The sequence below is a fragment of the Silurus aristotelis genome (genome assembly GCF_946808225.1).
Source record: "Silurus aristotelis genome assembly, chromosome: 10".
Classification (NCBI taxonomy): Eukaryota; Metazoa; Chordata; class Actinopteri; order Siluriformes; family Siluridae; genus Silurus; species Silurus aristotelis.
The window spans coordinates 11,274,802-11,294,196 of record NC_139583.1 but is presented as its reverse complement, the minus strand read 5'-3'; the positions used below and the strand labels follow the sequence as shown (position 1 = coordinate 11,294,196).

At 36.3% G+C, this 19,395-nt stretch overlaps 2 protein-coding genes and 1 long non-coding RNA gene across 3 annotated transcripts; 1 reads left to right on the top strand and 2 right to left on the bottom strand.

Annotated features, from left to right (window-relative positions):
• Positions 1-387: 387 nt before the first annotated feature.
• On the bottom strand, positions 388-4,655 carry LOC310732728. Its single transcript, XR_014535540.1, has 2 exons — positions 1,450-4,655; positions 388-1,327 (listed from the first exon to the last, which is right to left on the bottom strand). It is a non-coding gene; the product is annotated as an uncharacterized lncRNA (long non-coding RNA).
• A 1,729-nt stretch (positions 4,656-6,384) lies between these two features.
• LOC310731909 (dihydrofolate reductase) lies at positions 6,385-19,392 on the bottom strand. Its single transcript, XM_083551987.1, has 7 exons — positions 18,736-19,392; positions 15,674-15,723; positions 14,598-14,703; positions 14,309-14,435; positions 11,712-11,827; positions 10,876-11,571; positions 6,385-10,636 (listed from the first exon to the last, which is right to left on the bottom strand). The coding sequence occupies exons 1-6, from the start codon at positions 19,104-19,106 to the stop codon at positions 11,493-11,495; spliced, it is 849 nt and encodes a 282-aa protein (XP_083408113.1). The 5' UTR covers positions 19,107-19,392; the 3' UTR covers positions 6,385-10,636; positions 10,876-11,492.
• mterf2 (mitochondrial transcription termination factor 2) lies at positions 6,770-7,957 on the top strand (the record flags this gene model as incomplete). The annotated part of the gene is made up of 1 exon (XM_083551973.1): positions 6,770-7,957. One exon carries the CDS (start codon positions 6,770-6,772, stop codon positions 7,883-7,885), a length of 1,116 nt encoding a protein of 371 aa, XP_083408099.1. The 3' UTR covers positions 7,886-7,957.
• Positions 19,393-19,395: the final 3 nt, after the last annotated feature.

Here is a 19,395-nt window from a genome sequence, read left to right as displayed (position 1 = left end):
TATATATATATATATATATATATATGTATTTCTGTCGGTAAAAATCCCAAATATAGATTTTTTATGTAAATGTTGTAATATAATACAAAATCAAACGTTACAAAAACATTATAAAATGTAACCATATTACTAGATATCTGAAAGTCTACAGAAAACAGTATCTATCTTGTTACATTACAAGGATCAACAGCCAGAATATTCACTGGCAACCAGTAAAGCTGAGAACATATGATTACTCTGATCAAATAAAAGCATAATGTATGCACAAACAAACACAATTTGAAGAAAAGAATATATATATTTTTAAAAATGCATATTGTAATTGCATGTAATAAAATCACAGGAGTTGTGCTGTGCAGTAGTTATGTTGCCAAAGTGTTGTTTTCATTTTATTTTTTTTATAAATAGCCAAATAAATTCCTTCAAATTCTCAATATAGGCTATTTTCACAATTTCTCAACTTTGACACAATTTTTTAATATAGGCATTGTTTAAAATGCTTTTTACTTACTTTGACAGATCTTTTTGCCTGCTGCTTCAGCCTCTAGGTTTTTCCTGCTATCATATTGCCCTTTTTTTTGCATCTGAAATCTTTTGATTGCTTTTGTTTGTAATACAAATATAATAGGCGATATGGCTACACTCAACGAATAGCCACACCCACTCAAGGACATCATGGGAAAATAGAGTTTCTATTTCAGGATATTCTAAAATGTAGACAACTTTATACAGCAAAACATCATGAAAGACTCCATACATAAAACATACATACATTAAATGATTAATTGTAGTCATTTATCTATCTTCAGTAACTGCTTTATCCTGGTCATTGTTATGGTGGATTTGGAGACCGTCTGAACCCATGGTGAGGACAAACCAGGATTGGAGCCCCACATGCAGGCCCACTGATTAATACCTTAGAGAAATTTAGACTAATAATAGCTGACAGTTACAGAAAACTTTCATACACATGTTAGCTAACTACATTCATGAACATCAGCATTAATAGACTAGTAACAAAGTTATTGTTATAACTATATGATTACGAGTGTCATTTTGCTTTCATATAACAATTAATAGTGAGTTTGTGACATTTTGAACACAATATACACAAAAGTTGTTTATATTCACTCCACTAGTGAAAATAAAGCCCATAAAAATCACTCTCACTTTATAACATCCACTGGATCGCTTACAAGAACTTGTACACTTGAACATGTTTTTGGTAAAACTAAACATTTTACTTCCATTTCTTTTCATCTTTAACTGAGTCTTTCATATTTTAAGTCAAAATATATTCCTGAAAAGAGCCCATTATGTCCACTAACTGATTTTATATATATATATATATATATATATATATATATATATATATATATATATATATATATATATATATATATATATACACAAACTAACTGTTATATATAAATATGTGGACCAGTTGACTTTTATTTAAATATTAATGAAATATTCCAGCATTGACAAATTTTTATTTAATGCATAACTACAAACTATTTCAGACAAAACAGCAAACTTGACTGGTAAACATTACTTTCTGAGCTATGGCCTCCAGGTACAAAAACAGAAACTATCCTTCAGCCTTCAGTCTGTTTGATTATTTTTGTTAATTATGGGAAAATTTATTTAAGAATGAAATAATGTAAATTTGTGATTTAATTTTGTTCATTGACTAATTACTGTAACTCATTTTGGGTAACTTCACTTAATGAGTCATTTTAACTTTTTTCGTTTAGCAATGCATTTTATATTGTAATGGATTGCTACTAAGGGTGTATTAATGCTTGTTTACTTAAACAAATAAATGAAAGCATGTCAGATATGTGAACCGTGACGTAAAGTGTTACTAGTGTAGCCAATTCACCTACAGGCAGTAACCTGAATTCAGGATCAGACCACAAACCTAGAAGCTGTGTAAATTCTACCTGCTGTTCCTCCAGCTATTCATTTTAGTATCAGAATACATAATTAAAATGGCATGTATGTGGTATCGGTAATTTGTGAAATTCCCCTAATAGATACATAATGCAAAAAAAGATGCATAAAAACAAATGTGAAATCCACAAGTCCCTTATGTATTCCTCAAATAAAACCATTAGTAAATGTTAAAATGAGCTTTACAGAATGCTTTTGCAGTTGGCCTTTGAGAAATTAGATCTATTTGATATGCACATATGGAGATGAATGATAGATAACATTGAAGCAAACCACTCACTCCTATGAGAATGCCACTCTGTCCCAAGAGCTGTTTTGCATTTTGCACTCATTCCTAATTACATGTTTAAAACTAGGCTAAACTTTCCCCAGCACCTCTATTCATTGTCTGCAGTGTAAACTGAGAATTCATATCACATTTTTAGAGTACACCTGTCAACATACATGAATGCTTTCCAACTTCAGTCTGAGACCTGCTTGTTTCTTGTTTTGCTTGTTCTAAGAATGTGCTGCAAGGAGGAAACACTAGTCATATTAAAACAAGGATTTCAGATTATTCACTGAATGTCCTTAAGATTTATACTTGGTAAATACTGAAATACTAAAAATATAGTACTCTGTTGAAAAGTAAATATGTTTACAAATCTGCATTTCTTTTGTCAATATCAACAGGCATAGGCAAGTAAAAGAGGAGCCAGGTGTGATATATAAGAAATGACATTTAGCACAAAGCACACACATTTACTACATTGACTAATTTACATTAGTGGAGCGGACGCAGTTCGTCCTTTTGCTGTGCTGTAGACTGAGTTCTATTCGAGTCCGAGGCATTTCTCTTAGCTCTCAACTTTGCCACAACCACAAATATGATCAACCCTAGTATCACCATGCCAAACACACATCCAATTACAGCATAAGTAACTGGGCTAGTCTCAGAATCGGATTTAGTGGATCCAATTCTGGATTGATTGGATTGAATGTTCAGGTTGGTCACTCTCTTAATGATGCATTTTTCTCCATTTTCTTCATCAGATACCCAATAATCAATCGGCTCAACACTGTCCTGTTCCTCGTCTTCATAATCCTCAGAATCATCAGCTTCCTCTTCCACACTGTCCAGCAACACTACACACCAGTATTTTCCACTGTCCTTCTCGTCAAGTTCAGTAAGGATCAGTGAGCCATTTGAGTCTAAAATTTGTGTTCTGCTTATCATATCATGAGGAATGTCTATAGAAGGATCCTCTGAGTCATAGATCAGTTCAGTTTCCATACCTATCTGTCTGTACCACAGGATGTTAAGGGACTCATTTTTGGTCAAAAGACAAGGTAGGTTAATTTTCCCACCACTGTACAACTGGACATTATCTGACATGATATTAGAGCAAACAGTAATGTAGTATTCTACTAGTTTTGATTTCCACAGACATATATACTCCCCAGAGTGTTTCTCTTCAATTGAGGGTATAACTAGTAAATAATCTCTAGTCTCTTGACTCTTTAATGCATACATATTGTCCTGTAAACTGCTTTCATTAACATTTCCTAAAGGTGTTTTCCAGTAAAGTTGCTGCTGTTTTAAATCTTCTGACTGACATGAAAAAACTGCCTTCTCTCCCACACCATAATAAATATAATGTGCATCAGGCTTATGGTCTGCCAGCTGTATGTACTTGAAGCTCTTGCACTGTCCTTTCTCCATAACAAGGCAGTAGAAATTATGGTTGTACTCCAGGCCAGCTTCTGAGATACAAAGTGAAAAACCTTTATGTTGCACTTGAAGAAAACTGTTCAGCTTCCCATCCAAAAGTTCTTCTGACCTTGCGGTGTCTAAAATCAAAGATGTTTTGTATCCGGGGTACACTTCTCGGAACCATGTGACACTTGCGCCTTCACGTTCAGAGTAACTGGTGTCGCAATCTAAAACAATACTTCCATTTTGTGAGGAAAGTTCCTGAGGTTCCATCTCTTCATAACAGATGTACAAATAGTATGAATGCCGGTTAGTAGGTTTTCCTCCAAGCCAGCATTCTCGCAGGTATTCTCCCGAATCTGATACATCAAGATCTATAAGTTGAAAACCAAGTAGTCCAGGTGAACTGCTGGAAATATGAAACCGGTTCTTGTAAGCATCAGGAAGCGAGGCTGAGTCTGAAGAGTTCCACAACAATTGCTTTTCTCCCTCGTAAATTTTGTATGCTATAAGATAGTCCACTCCAAAGCAAAAGCCCAACTCCAGTGTTTTTCCTACTGCTTTAAAAAGGGGGCCTGGATTCTCCTGGGCAAAAGACTTGGCCAGCAGCAAAAGCAGTATTAAATCAAATTTAGGCATCATGTAAAACACAGGTTGTCCTTGAAACTCCAAAGCTGTCTGAAACACTGTCTCTTCACACTGTCGGAGTAAGTTCTGAGTAATTTGTTTGGTATTAAGATCCGCCCATCTAGTACTCATTTCCTTTTTTCATCTGTATATTATAATGCTTTCTCTTAATTATTTCTGTTGCTCTAATGTTTTCTTGTTCCAATAAATATTTTATCAATTATGTTGTAGTCATAACATTAGCCTTTCATGTGTTTCAGATTTCTAACTTTGTATTTTAAAAATAAAAAAAATTACACAGATTGCATGTCAATTTGTGGTTGGACAGGTTTAGTGTTTATCCACCGGTTGCATTCATGTGTGCATCTGAGTGAGTGAGTGTGTGTGTGTGTGTGTGTGTGTGTGTGTGTGTGTGTGTGTGTTTGTGTGTGTGTGTGTGTGTGTGTGTGTGTGTGTGTGTGTGTGTGTGTGTGTGTGTGTTTGTGTGTGCACGTGTGCACAGGGGACATGCTGGAATGTTCAAGAAAGTCTGTATAAGAAAAAATACACAACCGCCTACCCACTGATTCACACATTGTGCGTGATAAGTGCATTATGTTTGGAATAAATTATTCTCTGGATGCTGAACAGGAGATTTAACAAAAAATCACAGTCTACTCAATATATCTTCCACATCTTAGCAGACATTAAAAGCAAGACATTTCCCATGTTTGGTTTTTCATGGATTAAAAGTAATAATAATTTATGTTTTATATTGCTGTACTTCTTATTCTCTGACTGAATTAGGGTTTGATATTTTTCTTAGATATTTGATCTTTGATGGATAAGCACTCCTGGATAAGGGTGTCTGCTAAATGCTGTAAAATGTATCTAATACTAATTATGCATAATGCAAAAACTTTTGCTTACAATAGCAGTTGTCAGCTGTGATTCTAAACTTGCACCTGATTTTGTTATTTTGAATAATATAAAGCAGATGTTATAAGATTTGCCAGACCTTTGCTTGTGAAATATTGTTGCACAAAGCAGAGGTGGAAAACAACAAATTACATATACAGTCTAGTACATTGCTTAAACGAATAGTTCGTTGTAACCATATTTTTGGAGTAGAATGAAATCGACAGGTTGATATGATTCATATTATATAGTATAGTACTTCATAATACTTTTTATTAACATTACAGTGTAAAAAAATTAAAATGTGTTGAACTGTAAATGTGAAGAATGTTTGTCAATTAAGACAGCATGTGCACATTTTAACCATGTTATTTTAAAACCCAACTAAAATAAAGCAGTTTCCTATTACCTGAGTCAAATTTGGCTGTATAAAAGGTTTGATATAGAAATGTAAAATAATGACTTCTTTCGGTTCTTAAGTAATTTCTGTGAATGTCTATTTCTACTCAAGTAAAGTATTACTCTAGTCATTAGTGTGTTTTGTATACTTTTTACCACCGGTAAGAAATGTTTAAAGAATTTCCTTTAACATTACAGTCATCACATTTAGGTGTGCCTGCTATAATAATCTCCACATCTCAGGGCAGACTTTTCACTAGATTTTAAGATTGTGTATATTTCAACAAATAGAAAAGTAATGTAATGTAAAGCCTGGTAGTTGGTGTCCACCAGGTTTGAAGTCAGGGCTTTGTGCTGGACAATAAAGTTCTTCCACACCGTAACCCTCTCTTTGTCATAATGGAAACGTTTTGGGATCTTTATATCCAGAAAAAATCGATGTACAGCATGCAAAGATCGTTCAGAACATTCTGTGCTTCCAGATTTGTGGCTGCAATTTAGGGAAGGCTAACATATGGGTGTGGTGGTCATGAGCCCATGTGTCTACAAACCTTTTACACCAAATAGTGTATTTGAAACGGTCTCAGTGATCCAAAAGAACTGAAAATAATTAAGATAAGCAGAAATATGTTTTTTTTTTATTATTATTATTATTTATGAAGTAATCGTTTCCGCGTGAAGGAATTTCAGCGTATTCACCTCCTATCCTGAAGGGGGCAGAAGTGCACCATTATAGCATAGCGGTCACTAAAACGTAAAAAGTAGAACAACAATGTTTCTTTGGCCAAGGACATGGCTTAAATATTTGTCTAAAATTTTAACATCGTGTAGCTTTTGTTAATAACCAAAAAGGACACTGTATTTGGGATCGTCGTTGTATTTTGTGGAGATTTTGGATTAGTGTTTATGGGTCATTTAGCGTGTGAACGTGGCGGATAGTAAGTGAAGCAAATCACCATCATGTAGTGCATTTCTGAGCCCGATATGACTCATTGTTTTGGATATTTTTTTATAGCCACACCAAGAATTTCCAAATCAAAATAGTCAATAAACTAGTCACGACCTGTTTTAAATTGTGGACCCACCTTTTGCTTTATACGCCCATGCCTTATGGTGTGTATGTCTAACATCCTAGTGTTTGGTCTAATGTTTGCATTTTCCACAGGTAACCGTTACAAACCTGTGACAGGTGCAGACATGCTGCGATCTCTCACGTCCCTGATGTTTTGCCGGAGGGTCCAACAGCTCCACAGCTTTCACTGTTCTTCTCTGAGTCTGGCTGAGAACACAGCCGCTGTAGCTGCACTCGAAAACCTGTCAGTCAACATCTCGAAGATCCGAAAGCTCAAAGGCTGGGTGTTGAACCAAAGCCCGGTTTATGTGACTGAGACGGTGGCAATGCTGCGAACCCTAGGCGCCGGGGACCTGTTGATTTCTCAAGTGCTTCAACAGCACCCAGAGGCAATTCTCTGCCCTCCTGAACATTTAGAGGCTCAGAAGGACTTGTGGATGTCCCTCTGTGCCAGCCACAGCGATCTTGTTAGGATCATTGAAAAGTTCCCAGCTTCTTTTTTCACCTCGGCATTTCATATAGACCACCAAAAAAACAACATCTTGTTCTTCCAGAACCTGGGCCTTAATAAACGCGTCGTGGCTAAGCTCATGGCGAGCGCCCCGCAGAACTTCAGTAGATCTGTTGAGCAAAATGAGGAGATGGTCCAGGCCCTTCAGAAAATGTACTTGGAACTAGGAGGAAATGAGACCAATATGAAAGTTTGGCTGCAGAAGCTGCTCAGCCAGAACCCATACGTGCTTATGAAGTCTCCAGAAATGATGAGGGATACCTTCAGCTTTCTGCATAAACAGGGTTTCAGCAGCAGTGAGCTTCTTCAGCTTCTATCCAGACTTAAAGCCTTTGTAACGGAGCTTCACCCACAATCTATGGCTCTGACTTTGAGTTACTCAAAGCAAACTCTGGCCTGCAGTGACCCTGAGCTTCGACAGATTGTGCTGAAGTGTCCAGCATTGCTGTACTACTCTGTGGACATTTTGACAGACAGATTCAAATGTCTCCTCAGTGCTGGAATTAGCCTGCCGCAGATCATGCAGACACCAACAGTCCTGGAACTGACCACACAGATTGTTCAGTATCGCATTCAAAAGCTGCATTTTTATGGTCATGATATAAGGACAGGGAGCCTGGAGCTTATCAATGGCACCAAGAAAGACTTTGAAATGAGCTGTGGGAAACTGCTTTTGAGGCAAGAGCGTCCGTTCTTTAACCCAGTGGCACCTGTGAGGACAGACGAGTGAGATTTCTTGATGTGAAAAAGAGCTACGAGCTTCTAATAAGCAGATTATGTAAATAAAAGCAACATCTGTATATTGCCATGATTACAGCAGTGTTGTGTTGTATATGGAAGTAATATGATAATATTTTAGGCTGGGAGGTGTAAAAGTTGCGTAACAACTTTTTAATGCATGATGCACGTTAAAATTGTAAACTTTTTTTTCTGGGACAGACATCACGCTACCCCATTCCTGCTCTTTTTGACAAGTGGCAAGATCTTGTTTTATAGCAAATAATCAGAACTAAATCTAAAATTTTTCTACAAACAGATGCAAAGCATAAATGCAGGCACTGTGTTTATGATGTAAACATCATGTTTGTTTTGATCAGGAGGAGGGGACAGGATAATTACGGCATTAAATACTGTCCCTAAATCAGGGAATTCAACATTTTTCCCCTTTTCTACTGCATACATTTCTGGGGCTAGGTTTAGGCCTTTTCAGGATGGGAAGAACATCTGTTATAATAAACACAGTTCTCGAAAACAAGCTGTGAGACAATATGCTGGATGCCTGTAATCTAAAAATATGACAGTGATTTACTAGCAACACAGCTGCCAATAAAGTAGCAATGATTGTACTGAAAACAAATGCAAACATATATGCAATAAACAAATGTAATATCTTACATAATATAACACATCATCTACTAGCTTTGCTAATTTGTCTGATGACTTGATAAAAAAATTATTTAACAATTGAACTAAAGGATTAGGATCTTGCTCATGGAGACAATCACAACAGTATAACAATGCAGGGATTTGAAAACAATATTTAGATCTATAACTTAAAGCATTAAGGATGAAAAATGTGTGACTCTTCGCTCTACCTACTCTTGCATCAGTCTCTTGTTTTGCATGCTTTAAACTCTCTGTCCATGCAGGCTCAAAGTCACCAGCATTCTCTCAGCTGATGTCCGAGAAGGATATTTAAAAGCACACACATTTAATCGGACGGTGGTATTACTTTTTTATTTAAAACATATCACTTGGTTTTACTGACAAATGTTTGGCATTATGGGGGATTACACAAGCAGAATATGAATGCAGATGACAAGTGAAATATCTCATTTCCTGCCTTGGACACAGAATGATAGAATATTATTTAGTTGGTAAATATCCCATGTGTGGAATAATACAGTACAGGCATGAAAGATGACAGAAGTGCTTAGTGCTTTCATTTTCCATTGGATATCAAAAAGTGGCAAACCTGAATATAAAAGATTATAGAAAAATATAAAAAATTTTTTTAGCAGATTGCTAATCAATTTAATTAAATAGTATAAAAAACTATTTTATCACACATTATTCTTTAAATAAATATTAAGTGTATAATAATAAGTAAATAAACGTTTACACTGATCAAAGTCTCCATCTAGTGGAAAAATCATTGTATGTTTTAGCACCCTGTGTGCTGTGGTGATTTTCTACTTAGATTCTACTTGCAGACTTGCAAATATTATTTTATAATATTTAACCAATAAGAACACAGTTGTTTTAAATGTCAGATATTTGCTTATTTAGCAATTACATTAATGTAGGTAGGTAAAGTAAAAGTGGAGATATAATCTTTGGTGTATAAAATCAGTCAGATGATACCCTTTTCTGAGATATCAGTAAAATCATATTACATATTGTATACACTCACTGTCCACCTTATTAGAAACAACTGTACATTCATGCAAGTTTCATAATTTAAATAGCTCATCATATGGGAGAAACACAAAGCCAACAAATCATGCTGATACATCTCAAGAGCTTCATCCAGACTTCACTGATCATCAGAATGAAGAATGTGTGATGACGTGTCACTTTGTAGCCTGGTCAGTTTTGATTTGATAATTTTTAAAGGCCATTCTGTGTAAACCTTTTGCAAACACATCCATATTCACACCCATCTTCACTCCTTTTGGGCAGCTTAGAGTAGTCAAACCGCCTACTGGAAAGGTTTTTTTAGAGGTGGGATTACGGCTTTTAGAACTTTAGAACTGCACACACACGAGAAGCTTGAGTTGATGCTCAAAAATGAACTGGGGTCAAACCCACTGCTCCAGCCTGCCCTATAATTTAAATAGAGAATATTTTATTTGATTTAATTTATGATGTTTTGTAGAGCACTCAATTTCCATGAATCTTTAAAAATCTGTCACACATAACAGTATAAGATAAAGAAAGTGGGTCATTCTATACAAAGGAAATAGACTTTTAGCCGTCTAACCAAAATCCATTTACTTTGTCCATAATATAAGATATTATATTAAGAACAAAATTCGGCTTTGTGAAAATAAAGAATGACAGAGCTACTGACTTCATGTGGCAAATAGAATATTAATGCATCTCATGCATGTAGGATGAAGAAGGTTAATGTTTTTAGTCCCTTCAATAAATTTAAATTCCATTGACAGCATTTGTGATGCAATGAGATAATGAGCCTGGTGAGTCGCTGCAAACCGGTTTACATTGGATTTGAACACTGGGAGAGACGAGATTCTATCTTTTTCAGCACTTATTTCTGCTTGACCATCTGATCCTTCTTTTTATATGTAGCATTGCACTTGTGAGTTTCAGGATCACAAGTGTTAAATTGTTTAAAGCATATTTTCTATATGGTCGTGTATTCTATGTTTAAGCGTTTTTAATATTTATATCTCGTGGACTATTCCACATTATTTTATGTTACAACCTGGAATGAAAGTAGCCTTTATTAGAAATGAACCTACATAATAAACTTTCTTTCGGCTTCTCCCATTAGGGGTCGCCACAGCGGATCCTCCGCATGTTTGATTTGGTACATGTTTTTACGCTGGATGCCCTTCCTAACACAACCCTCCCCAATTTATCCGGACCGACACTGAAAGTGGCTGGGGTTGGTTCCCTGACTGGGAAGCGAACCCGGGCCGCAGCAGTGAGAGCGCCGCAGCCTAACCACTAGACTACCAGGGGACCTACATGAACCTACATAATACTGAAGTTAAAATTAATATCTATACGGTGTGTTCGATTATTTACCAATAAGCACTAAGGGTTTAAAGGCAAATATTCTTATAAATATAGAAATGACAACCAGCCACAAGTGACTGGGGAAAGTGGTTATTAGTCAGAGGTCAAGGGTAGAAATGCTATCACCACTGTGTTACATTGTGGGGATCGTGTTCTCAATGAATTATTAGTGCCAAGACCAGAAAGTTCAGTTTCAATGTTTGAATGTGTAAGTTTTAATCTCCAGTATGATTTTTAGGTAAATTCCAAAACAAGATTATGGCCTTTAGTCCACCTTTTCTTCATTAAACCCAGGCTGTAAAACTACAAAATAAATATAGAGAAGTTCATAGAGATAAATACTTAAACAATACTTATGTTGTTTAATGTTGGTATATGAACATTTGTTTGTCTGATGGAAAATGATATTTAAGTAATTTTAAAGCAATCAAGCCATTTGTGATTGTCTGGAACTTTTCTGGGGTGTTCACAATTATTTTTTTTTAATTTAAAATAGAAGATAAAAATAGTTTTAATTTTTTAGTCATATCTTATAGAAATAAAACTGCTTTCCTATTATTGTAGTTAATTGGTCAGCTTTCCTTCCTGAAGACTTGAAATCGAAATTTGATGCCATTTTCTTCTTGAATCTCATTTGGCACACCAGGGTAACTGCATAAAAATACAAACGATGACTTTAGAGTTCAGCATGGATAAGCTTTAAACAAAGCACACTATTTATGAAGAAATGTGTAGGGCTTGTTGTGGAAGTACAGATAAAGGCAGTTTTCAAAAATACAAAGATATCTCACTTGCTTTGTTCCTTATAAATATTTTGGTCAAAACTTGGGAAAAAAACATCACAGTCAAAGTCAGCCATGATGTCAGTGAGGTAGATGAGGTCACACCAAGGGTGCTCCAGAGCTTCCTGTGAAAAATGAAGTATTTCAATAGATTGTTGTTTTTTATCAAAGTGTGGAAATGATAGGTGAACAAAATACTGTGTTTATTATATGATGATTATGCCACAGAACAATAATCCCTTTATGATTAAATTTTTGTGGACACCTGACCATCTCACTCATATGCTCATATTTCTTCCACCAAACTGTTCCCACAAAGCTGAAAACACATAATTGTGTGCTATAACATTATAATTTTCCCTCTCTGGAACTAAGAGGCCCAAACATGTTCATGCATAAGCAAAACCTCAGTAGTGGTACAAACCATATCTATAAAAAAAAGATCCTAAAGTTGAAGTAGCAGAACCCAAGTGTCCTCCACAGATCCCTCAGCTCAACTCGACTGAACATCTCTGACATGAACGTCTGACATGTCAAAACCCTTGGCACTAGTTTATTTCCGAATGTGTGCAAAATGTCTATTTTTTTAAATGTCTGTATAACGCACATTAATTAGCATCACAAGTCTAAAAATTTAAAGCAATAACAATCCAAACACCTTAATTACTTTGTTTACTGTATTTATGCAATAACTATTTATATTTCCTTTTTAGAGGAATATTACAGGTGTGTATTTTGTCAGTAATCAATCTCTTGCTTCTACAAGGAACAAATAAATTGAATAGCATATGTAATAAGCATTTGTTTAAACAACAAAGCCAAGATTAAGATAAATGGTGGGTGGTGCTTTTTTGAGCCAGAAATATGCACTACAGTACAGCTGAGGCCAAGAGTTTTGAGCATGACACAAATATTAATTTTCACAAGGCTGCTGCTTCAGTGTTTTGTAGATCTTTTTGTCAGATGTTATTATGGTATACTGAAGTATAATTATTAGCATTTCATAAGTGTCAAAGGCTTTTATTGATAATTACATTTAGTTTATGCAAAGAATCAATATTTGCAGTGTTGACCCTTCTTTTTTGGCCCCTGGAATGCTGTCAGTCAACTTCTGGGCTACATCCTGACAAATGGCAGTCCATTCTTGCATAATCAATTCTTGGAGATTGTCAGAATTTGTGGGGTTTGGTTTGTCCCCCCACCTTTCGAGGACTAACCAAGTTCGCAGTGGGATTGAGGTCTGGGGTCTGAGGTCTTTTTCCCTTATGCAAGGTGCTCCATCATGCTGGAAAAGACATTGATTGTCACAAAACTGTTCTTGGATGGTTTTGAGAAGTTGCTCTCTGAGAATGTTTTTGTACCATTCTTTATTCATGGTGGTGTTCTTTGCATAACTGCGATTGAGGCCACTCCCTTGGCTAAGAAGCAACCCCACACATGAATGGTCTCTGGATGTTTTACTGTTGGCATGACACAGGACTGATGGTAGCGGTCACCTTTTTTTATTTTCAGATAAGCTTTTTCTGAATGCTCCAAACAATCGGAAAGGGAATTCATCAGAGAAAATGACCACCCCAGTCCTCAGCAATACAATTACTGTACCTTTTGCAGAATATCAATCTGATGTTTTTCATGGGGAGAAGTGACTGGAGGGCAGTTTTTTTCTGCCCTTCTTGACACCAGGCGATCTTTCAAAAATCTCTACCTCACTGTGCGTGCTGAAGCCAAGCTGTGCACTAGTGGTGCCCTAATCCCGACTTTTTTGGGTGCCCTAAAGCTTTCTTCACAACAATTGAACCTCTCTCCTGGAAGTTCTTGATAATCCGATAAATAATTGATTTAGGTGCAATCATACTATCAGCAATATCCTTGCCTGTGAATCCCTTTTTGTGCAATGCACGTTTTCATGTTTCCATGGTTACAGAGGAAGAACAATGATTTCAAGCACCACCCACCTTTTAAAGCTTCCTGTCTGTTATTCTAACTCGATCAGCATGACAGAATGATCTCCTGCCTTGTGCTCCTCAACACTCTCACCTGTGTTAATGAGATCACTGACATGTCAGCTGATCCTTTTGTGACAGGGCTGAAATGAAATGGAAATAATTTTTTTTTTTTGGGGGGGGGGGGGGGATTAAGTTCATTTTAAAGGTAAAGAGGGACTTTGCAATTAATTGCGATTCATCTGATCACTCTTCATAACATTCCGGAGTATGTGCAAACTGCCATCATAAAAACTGAAGCAGCAGACTTAACTATTAACTGAAAATTCATATTTGTGTCATTCTTAAAACTTTTGGCCACCGCTGTACACACGATGATGCACTGTCCTTAATCCTATAGAGAAATTTAAAACCAAAAGTTGAAAACTAAAATATAACAGTTTTTTAAATTGAGGTTAGCTCATGTGGATGTTTTATAGGAAGATGTTATTACCCTATTAACACTCGGTGCCTTTTTTTTTCTTCAAAATGGACAAGTCTTAATATTTAACTCTTCAATTCTTTGCATGGGTTGTACCCAGTATAATCTGTAAGTCACTATAAATTAAAAACATCTACAAATATTAACCTAAACAAACAATATTTTGTGATTTTAAAACTCACCTTGTACACTCGAGTCCCTCCTAAGATCCAGATGGTCTCTATATGATCACTAAGAGGAAGACAAGAAGCCAATTTAACTGCACTGGTAAACTCCTCACACAGGTAGTGTGCATGCTTTGGGACAGACCTGTGAACAAAGTGATGAAAAATAAATCATACTGATAAATAATTTTGAGTATATGACATGTCTTTTGGATGCATTCTGTAAAAGCAATAATGTAAAATAGAAAATTAATTGCTTTAGTTCAGACACATTTGTTGTATTTGCCAACATAAAGAACTGACTTACATTAACTTTTTGCTTAGAACCACATTGAGGCTGTTGGCCAGGGGGAAAACACTCTCTGGGCAGGCAAACCAGCTGTGTTTACCCCATATGATCAGGTTCTTTTTTCCTAAAATAGAGTAGAAAGGCATGTGTATTTACATTTATTGCATGTGTATTTTTTAACCTTAGTCCTGAACATCATCACCCTGAACACACCAAATTCAACCATTTTAACAAATGTAACATGCACTATATGGACTGACTCCACAAGCACACTCAAAAATCCAGTTTAACAACAAAAGTGGAGGTTACAGCAAAAATATTATAACAGATTTGCAACCGTGGTCTTGGAGAACCCCCTCTCCTGTAGAATTTAGTGTTTTATGTTATTGTTCAAACACACCCACTTTAACTCACATTTGCAATGATCTTGTTTATTGTAGCAGGCAAGGGCTAAGGGCCCAACAGCTTGGTGGTGCTGTTGGGTCCTAGAGTAACGCCCCTAACCCTTGCCTGCTCAGTGATTAGATAAGATCATTTCTAATTGCTCTGGATATGGGCGTCTGCCAAATGCCATAAATATAAATGTAAGCAAATGGTGACCGAATGTGGAACAGGATGTTCAGAAAGTGCATACGGATCTTATGGGCAGGTATCCATTCAACTATCTATAGTTCTTCCTGAGTGTGTGTGTGTGTGTTTGAACTATAAAAAACAGGAGAGGGGGTTCTCCAAGACCAGGGTTGTAAACCTTCGATCTATGTCAATAGGCACTTAGTATATACCTAAAGAAATACTATCAAGCAGGTAAAATAAAGCTTGTATTCAAAGGTTGTACAGGTAAAATTTTTCACACCTAAAAGTTTCCAATGTAGGTTAATGAATAAAGTACCAATGGAATGAGGAAGGTTTTGACAAATGACTCAAAAGTGCAGAGAACACACTTGTCACAGACTGATCACCACATAATAAGTTGCAATAGGGCATACAGGCATCAGGCAACTGTGTGTGTGTGTGTGTGTGTGTGTGTGTGTGTGTGTGTGTGTGTGTGTGTGTGTGTGTGTGTGTGTGTGTGTGTGTGTGTGCATAATACTTACCAGGTTTAAACACAGCTGTGATGGTATTTAAAAAGTACTGAAACTCCATCCTGAAAATTACAGAGATTGTAGTATAGTTTTCACTCTTTATATGCAAACATCAAGTTTATTTCAAATGCTGCCTTATTTACCCCTAAATTAGTAGTAGGCTGTCAAACACATTTATTATTTTGAAGTTTTTCTGCTGAAAGGTGTGGAACGGGATGTTTTCTTCTGTTCTGCTGTTGTAGTATGACATGTTAATCATCTGGAGATCCTTTTTGCTTACCATGTTTGTAAAAATTTTTTATTTTAGTAAACAGAGTTGTCCCATCAACTCAAACCAGTCTACCTATTGTTCTCTGACTGGTATGTCTTTGTGTATTTTCTTCTCACTAGATTATTTATTTTCCATCCATACCAAGTTCAAAGCATTAGTAAAAATGCTTTTACTTTATTTGTTTCTCTAATATAATACAATATTTTTCACTAGAAAAGTGAAATCTTTGTATTTCAGAGTTCGGAGTATGTCTCCCAAACACATGCTTTACTAGAAGTAATGAAAATTTGCTTACTTTTAAAAGGGTACCTAGAAAATACTGAATAATCTTAATTAAAACTTTTGATTTACTTTCTTTGTTATAAAAACTAAAACAATTCTAAAATCTTCGGTTCATTTACAATTTTAGAGTAAAAACTATATTTTCCATATTTTTTATGTGGTCTGAGGGACCTTTGCACCCTACTGTGTACACACACACCACTCCCCCAACAACACACCACACACACACACACACACACACACACACACACACACACACACACACACACACACACACACACTCACCACTCCCCCAACAACACACCCACACAGAAGGAACATATCAAAAGGCAACATACATGTTTGATAATCTGTTTAGAAAGAAACATGTTTCCTGTCTACCAGTTGTTGTTTTTCTTTTTACATTTTGAGCTGTTGTAATTGGCTTCACCCAAAGCTTGTACAATCGGATTGATCAATATCTCCCTACATTTCCCAACTCAGCTTCAAAAATTTTCTAAAAAATTTTATACCACTTAAGTGACAGCTCTCTGGTCTTCATGTTGATATACCCATTTAATGGATAAACTATGAGAAAGCCAGGGCTCAAATCATTTTTCATTTTTTATTAATTTTGTCAATCACTCAGTGCAAAATCCTATTAATAAGTATATATATATATATATATATATATATATATATATATATATATATATATATATATATATATATATATATATATATATATATATACACACACACACTCCTGAACAAAATCTTAAGACCAGGGGAACATTCTAAGTAGGTGGATCATAACCAGGTTGTAAAAACTGCTTCAAAATGTCAAAAGAAATAAAAGGCACAGGAGACCAAAAAACAGAGATTGACAATTTGTTGAAAACTGCATTTAAACTCAAACAGGCTGTTCATCAGCTGATCAAAAGTTTAAGACCATTTCCCAAAAATCCCCACAACAGAACTAAAAGTGTCCAAAAAAGACTCCATAGTAAGAAGCCCGCTGTTTTTGTTGTTAACCTCAAACACTCGTTTCGACATGCTTGATGCAGTTGTTTCCAAGAGGCTGGTGGAAACGTTGCTCCATGTGGTGAAGATGGCTTCACTAAGGGCATCCACAGTCTGGAACTGACATCCGTTTTTGTAAACTTCCATCGCCATCCATCCCCAAACATACTTAAGGGGATTTACATTAGGGGAACATGCAGGATGGTCCAACATTCAGGATGGTCCAGAAGTGTAACGTTATTGTCCTGGAAGAAGTGCCTTGTCAGACAGGCATTGCGAACTGCAGCGTTGTCCTGTTGAAAGACCCAGTCATTACCACACATACGAGGGATGCCTTCTGCAACATGTCCAAACAGCCAGCCCCCGTTTGAAGCTCCTGCACAACCTGAAGCTCCATTTTCCCATTGAAGGAAAAAGCACCCCAGATCATGATGGAGCCTCCTCTACTGTGCCATGTAGAAAACATCTCCTGTAGGATCTCCTTGTCGAGCCAGTATCATTGGAATTGCCAACCAGGTTACGAAAATAAAACTTTCCTCCATCTTTCAATGTCCCAGGTTTGGTGCTTCCTTGCAAATACCAAACAGGCATGTTTGTGGTGTGGGAGGAGACGTGGCTTTCGAAGATGTTTTTTTCTAAGAAGTCCTTATGGTTATTGGGCTGCAGTCAGCATCAATAAGGGCCTTAATTTGGGTCAAGGTTCAGCCTGTGTCTTCACGGACAGCCTGTCGGATTCTCCAGCTCAGTGCAGGTGATGTTTTTTTGAGTCTACGACTTGATATTTTGTCCCATAACTCTCAGGATCTTTTAAGAAATTTAAAATGACTGTCTTACTGCGTCCAACCTCTGCAGCAATGGCGCATTGCAAGAGCTCTTGCTTGTGCAGCTCAACAATCCTGCCATTTTCCAAAACAGAAAGCCTTTTGCTTTTTTGATCATGACATTGTCACTGTCTGAAGTACAACATTCCTGAACGTTCCGTCACGCTGCGGATTGTTTGGTTCCAAATGAGAACCCACAAATTATCTGGGGTTCACTGTATGTGGGTTGAGTTGTGTGTTATAAACATTATGTCCAGTCCCTTCACAACATCTATCAGTATTTATTTTTATGCTTTACACTGGAAGCATTTGGATTTGTCCTTTTTAAAAATATATATATTTACAGTTTACAGTACATGTATTAAACATATCCATTTTTCTTTTCTTTTTTTTTTTTTTTATCAAAACGTGTGTTGGTGTGTATAAATATATATATATATATATATATATATATATATATATATATATATATATATATATATATAGTGTGTGTGTGTATGTATATATATATATATATATATATATATATATATATATATATATATATATATATATACATACACACACACACACACTATATATATATATATATATATATATATATATATATATATATATATATATATATATATATATATAAAGAGCAGTACTTTACATATATTATATACTTTAGTGAGAACCCCTTCATGATTTCTTACGGTAGATTCCACGGAAGGCGACCATCATTGCCTATGCCCATGTTTCTGCACGCTGCCGCTATTAACCGAATTGGCTTCTGAATCTCATCATTCGGCTTCATGTTCTTCACACGGACACCACACACAACACGGATGTTCTTCAGGTTCTCAGTTGTGGATCGCACGATGACTAACCGCTGCAACACTCCATTACTCCATTCTCCTGTTGAGTCGCCGCTGGCAACATCTGGAGTTCCGTCAGAGGTATAAATAATTGAAATGATACGCTCAGTAAAAATTCTGATTAATCTATTCTTTAAAAAAATCCACAATTGGATACGCCACCATATTTGCCTAGTCAAATGAATATGATAAATTGATGGGTAATTCATCAATCTGGCAACACTGAATTCTCGAGATACGGCTAGGTCTCAAATCTCCCTCCTCTCTGTAAAGGAGCACTAGTCTGTTCAGTAATCCCTCCTGCGCCCTAATCGGAGTACTCGGGGTTTAATCACAAGGCATTTGGAACACAACCCGTGATGTTGCGTGTTACTGGATAGACCTTAGCACAAGAACAGGACGGACCGGTCTGACCTGATTATTTCCAGGACTTTCTGCCTCTGAGGCTCTGGGCCACGCGGTGTTTCATGGCTCTGGTATATTTTGCCCTAAAGCGGG

Bases quoted from the DNA above. Each gene is read 5' to 3' on its own strand.
- LOC310731909 (XM_083551987.1), bottom strand. From the start codon at position 19,106: ATGAATTACCCATCAATTTATCATATTCATTTGACTAGGCAAATATGG. The intron at 14,436-14,597 runs GTAAGTCAGTTC...CTTTGTTCACAG, and splicing joins GTTCTAAGCAAAAAGTTAAT to GTCTGTCCCAAAGCATGCAC. The intron at 11,572-11,711 runs GTGAGATATCTT...ATTTTTATGCAG, and splicing joins ATTTATAAGGAACAAAGCAA to TTACCCTGGTGTGCCAAATG.